This window comes from Propithecus coquereli, unplaced genomic scaffold (genome assembly GCF_000956105.1).
Source record: "Propithecus coquereli isolate 6110/MARCELLA unplaced genomic scaffold, Pcoq_1.0 Scaffold499, whole genome shotgun sequence".
NCBI lineage: Eukaryota > Metazoa > Chordata > Mammalia > Primates > Indriidae > Propithecus > Propithecus coquereli.
The window spans coordinates 288,572-294,250 of NW_012150829.1; the positions used below are offsets into that span (position 1 = coordinate 288,572).

A 5,679-nucleotide genomic window follows, 5' to 3' on the forward strand; every position below is an offset into this window, starting at 1 on the left:
TAACATAAAAGTAGATGATGCAGAAAGATATGTAAGTAAATATCAGCCTACATAAATCTGTTGTAACCTAGTAACATCAGACAAGTATACTTGAAATCACAAGTCATTATTTGTGGGGAAAAATCCTTTGTAAAAACAAATTTTTCAGTTTATCAGGAAGAAACATAAATCTATATATGCAATAACATAACATCAAATTATAATGATATAAAGCACAAGCTAAAAGAACTAAAAGGAGAACAAATTTGCTACAATAATGGGAAAAGTAAAAAAAAAAAATCATGGGAACTGAAAAACAGTCAAAAAAAACTGTAAAGGTATAGAATGGTAAAAGCAACAACACACTACTAGCTAGTCACAATCGATAAATTCTTAAAATGGAAAACAAAACAAAGATGTCTACTACAACTCTGTCTGTTCCGTGTTGTAATGAGTATACTAGCCACTCTAATAAATCAACAAAAATAAGTATAGTGAATAAAAAAGGAGATCCAAACAAATGGAGGATGTCTGTTATAACAAAACATCATAAATTAGGTGGCTTATAAACAACATAAATTTATTTCTCACATCTGGAGGCTGGGAAGTCCAAGATCAAGGCACTAGCAGATTTGATGTCTTCTTACTCTTCGTAGATGGTGACTTCTTGCTGTGCTCTCACTTGGTGGTAGGGGTGAGGGTCTCTCTGGGTCCACTTTTATAAGGGAGCTAATCCCATTCACAAAGGCTCTGCCTTCATGATCTAATCACTCCCAAAGGCCCCACTTCCTCATACTGTTACCTTGGAGGTTAGACTTTCAACATATGAATTTTGGGGAAACACAAATATTTGGATTATAGCAGAGAGGTATATGTATTAGAAGACTCAATTTAGTGTGTGTGTGTGTATATCAATTCTTTCCAAATTGTTTGTAGGTTCAATATGAACCCAATTAAAATTCCAACAGTTAAAGGACTTTGTGTGTGTGTATGTGTGTGTGTTGTCATTTTTAAGCTGATTTGAAAATGGAAACAAATACAAACCTCCAAGAATTGTCAACACAATCAAAGAAGAAGAGGCTCAGCTTCACGGCCTGCCTCTGCAGCTCCTCCACTGTCTGCCTCAGGGCTGTCTGCTCCAGCTCTAGGGCAAGGGTGGCCTACTTCAGCTTGCTTTCACTGCTCAGGAGCTTCTTGATGGTGGTTTCAAGGCTTTGGATCTTACCATTTGCCAGCTGCAACTGTTCAAGGAGGCCAAGGTTCTGTTTGCATAAGCTGCTGTTGGTTTTCTCTAATTTATCCATTCTCTGGTTGTCACCAAGAGGAGAGGAATCTATAAGTTCTTCTTGAAGCACATGGTACTTAACTTCATAAGCTTGTAACTGTTTAGCGATGTCCACCTCAAACACCTGATTGATGGTCTTTTCCATTTGGACCAAGCCCAGATTGGGTAGTGTGTTTTTGATAAAGTCAACTATGTTTTCCAGATTTTCATGCTGCAGAATCAAGGGCTTATGGCTTCCCAACAAACTTAAAGCCACTTTAAATATGACCTCTGATCCCTGAAGAAAGATCATATCAAAGACCCTGGCCACAAATCCCAAAGGGAACTGGAAGGCGAACACGGTGAGGAACCAGGGGGTGGCATAGAGACTGGGGCCCATCTCGTGCTCCTCCAGGTGATTGTAGAGGTCTCTGTGGTAATCGTGGAGCAGTCTCGAGAGCTGGTACATCTGGATCTGTAAAATAATCATGTAGGGCCGATACTGTTTCCGTAGCCCCGTGTCAAACATCAGAAACTTGAGCATTTTGAATGCCTCTTCCTCACTCATATGAAGAAGCAAAATGCCTGCTACAAAGCTGAGACCTTAGCAATATCCTAGTTCCTGGTCTAGAAGGGAGTAGGCCTTCAAAATGTTATGAAGGGCCAGCTGCCCTGCTCCAAGCCGGGCAGGCAGAGAAGTACGGGTGTGTTGGAAATGTTCTCCCAAGGTGGATAAACTCTTCCTATTGGATGTCAATATTTACTAAATATCTACAGTAATTAATATAGTTTGTACTGGGGTAGAAATAGAGAAATAGATCATTAGAATATAAAAAAGAGGGATAAGAACAAAAAGATGAGACTGCATATTAATGGAGAGAAGGACAGTGTTTTCAATAAATGTCGCTGGGGAAAAAATGGCCATCCACAAGGGAAAAAAACATGAGCCACATTCTCTACCTCATATCACACACAGAGTCACTTACAGATAGAGTACAGATTTAAATGTGAAATGCAAAGTAATAAATGGTGTAGACATTAAAATAGGAGAAAATCTTAATAAACACACAGTAGGGATTTCTTAGACAATATACAGTAAAAAAAATAATAAATAAAAAGACTGATATATTTGACCAAATTAAATTTAAGCCATCTGTTCATCAAAAAAACACTACTAAAAAATTGAAAATACAGGCGTAGGATAGAAGATAAAATTTGCAATACATAGAAAAGGGCTCAAATATACAAAAAATATATATGTATTTGAGATATAGATAGTGGATACATATAGAGTATCCACTCTGTAACCTTGCATGTGTACACATGCACACAGGCAAAACAATTCATACATTTGTATAAAGGAGGCATTTACAATATTTTTAAATAGTCACATTGTTTGAAGGAGTCAAAACTGGAAACAATAGAAAAGATGAATAAATTGTAGTATATTCAAATATTACATTATCATATAGCCACCCAAATGAAAGAACTATAACCAGAGGTGAGACATCATAAATTCTTAAATGATAATATTTAGCAAAGAAACCAGTCAACACAAACATTTTTAAAGAATAGATAATTCATAAATAAAACTATTAAAAATGTCAAGAAAGTAATTACAAGTCTGTAGTAAAGAGTCTGACTCTGTTTTTGATATTTGATTTCTGAGAACATTGGAAGGCCCACCCCTCCTTCTTAACCATCTTGTCCTGTATCTGGCAAGTCAGTAATAAAGTCCACACGCTTACTCCTTTGGTGCCAGGGAGGTTCCAGCCACACAAACCCCAAGCCCAGTGCTGTGTGGGAACACTCGTCCTGGCCCCACCTCCTAACTACAATAAAAGACAAAGCAGTCACTTGTCCTTTCTCTCTCTGCTTTATAGACCTGCTTGAGAGCTGCACTATTCTTGCATGAAAGCTTCATTATGTGAGTAATAAATCCCTCTTCATACTGTGTGGTATCATCAGTCTCAGACTCTGAACCAAATTTTGGTAGGAAGGTTACTCCTATTCACTCCCTTATATGCTATAACCCCCAAATCGTCTTTATAATGGTTATTTTGGGGGGCTGGGAGAAGAGAATGTGATCAGGAAGGAACACACAGTGTTCTAATTAGGGTTGTAGGGGTGCTCCTTTCCTAAGATTGTTAAAATTTGCATTTATACTTTACATACTTTTATGTAGTTTTATTTTTTACAATTTATGAAAGAAAGATAATGCAAAGAAATGATAAACTCAAAACTTGGGAGAGTTGCTACTCATCACAGCAAAGCAGGTGGCGACAGCTGGAGAAAGGGTCACATAGGTCTTCAAAATTATATTTCTTGAGCTCGCTGGTAGGTCCTTGGATGTTTTATTATTACTACTATTAAAAGCATACATGAGAATTATCTGTGGTACTAAATAGTTTAGTATGAAGCTTTGTTTTTAAGAATGAATCAAGTTGTTTTGTTTTCCAAAGCATAAAAAGTTGGTAAAGAATTAAGCAGGGACTCAAGTTCATATGAAATTTGAAGATTGAAGATCTTCAAATTGAAGATACAATTTGCACCTCATTATACATTCTGTCACTTTACATTATATAATAGAAGTAGTATTTGCAATGAAAGCTTTACACCATTCTGGTTATCATTTGTAATAGAATACATTTCATATGATCATCTTTTACTGTCACAAAGAAAGGGACAACTAGTTCTTGCTAGTTGGGAGACAGGAACACTCATTTTCCAAGCATAATTTGACACTGAGAAAAGCTAAGTCTGATGATGAGAAATCTCATTTATCATTAGAGTCTCTAAAAAGTGAGTCACATAATTAGAGTCTGGTTACGGAAAATACCTATTTTGTGAACTTCTGTTTTGCTTCTGTGTTATGAAGGAACCAGGCAAGAACACAATGTTCTTTGCCCCCTCATTATAGCATTTATATCTATACTCTCTATACGACATTTTTATTTCACTTGGTAAAGACTTTATTCCAATTATTGTTTCTACTTTGGTATAGGAAGAAGGTAATGGAACAAAAAATATAGTTGGGGTTCAAATTTTAGGAACAATTTTACTTCCGTAAATTTAAATTCTCCTGGGCGCTTCTTTGTTAGTTTACGTATTTGAAAATACAGAAGCTTTCTAGGCTATGTTTTAGTTTAGGAATATCTTTTAGAAAGAATGCATTCTTTTGTAATTCCTTTTAGAATAAAGCGGAATATAAGTACATAAATCATAGAGACTAAACTTATACAGGCTGAATTTAAAGAGTCAAATAAAGAAAAAACTGTGTCATGATAATGTTCCAAGCAATTAATTTGTGTTTTGTGTTCTTAATATTTACCACCTCTGTTAACTTAGTTGAACGTAGAAATTGCCAGCGGACAACCTCCCTTCTGGCTTGTGTTCTACATACATGAGATTTACAGAGCAGAGCTGGCTAAGCAAAAGAGATGCAGGTAGCTTAGTGACTTGGGTGTTGGGGTTTTGAGGTAACAATACAGATTTCCACAAGACCAGCAAGGAAGTTAGGGTTTAGAATTAAAAGAGAATTGTCATCCACACCCACCTCCTGCCTGAAACCTGGAATCGGAGTCGAGATTTCAGAGGACAATTAGATTATGCTACCAAATAGAAAGACAAATTCTTGGGCACCAAGGCTTCCAGTCTGGGAAAAGATTACAAAGCCTAAGCTTTGAACAGATGCCTCAGCTTTTCCTGACTTCATGGGCCAGCTGGGTTAGGATAACCTGAGGTTGCCCACCTGGACCAAAGACCAAGTCTCACTGAATGCCCTCCTTTGATTTGGAGCCCTATCTACTCCATACTTTAAACTTAGAACTTTGTTAAACTTTTGGGTAGCGTGGAAGAAACAGTAAAATCTACATTCCTACCAAACTAATGTGGGAATAGAGTTTTAAATTCAAGTTAAATGCTGTTTTTGAAATATAATGTATCATTTCTTGTACATCTGAATTTGAGTATGTGTACTTAGAATTATATGTGTGTACTTGGAATTATGCTTATTTTACTGAATCATGATCCTCTATTTGCATTCCACAAATATTTTATTATTTTTTTCAAATAGGTTATGTATTCATTTGTCCTGTCATAATTTTATTTAAGTAAAGCAAGGTCGACTTGATATTCATATAACATTACAAAAAAACTTGTTAAAAACAGTAATTTGGCATCGTGGACATAATTGTTAGACCGACTTCAACTTTTTTTTTTTCTCATGTCTTTCTCTAAATTCAGTGAATCCAGTCTGTTTCAGGCACCGCCTGCAGCTTTTTGGAAAACAGACACATGTTTTCATACATTTTATATAATTTACATTCAGCGAAGATTAAAAAGTAATTGAGTACAGGTTCATGAAAAAGTTTATATAAAAAAACAGTAGTCAGGCAAAGTGGCTCCCTGCTCATAATTTAGAGAAAATCATGTGA

At 36.0% G+C, this 5,679-nt stretch overlaps 1 protein-coding gene across 1 annotated transcript; it reads right to left on the reverse strand.

The window, feature by feature from the left end:
• Nucleotides 1-279: 279 nt before the first annotated feature.
• LOC105819709 (TBC1 domain family member 1-like) lies at nucleotides 280-1,826 on the reverse strand. The gene is given in 2 exon segments (XM_012656022.1): nucleotides 280-288; nucleotides 1,071-1,826. Coding segments are annotated over 2 exon segments (750 nt in total). The 5' UTR covers nucleotides 1,812-1,826.
• Between the last annotated feature and the right edge of the window lie 3,853 nt (nucleotides 1,827-5,679).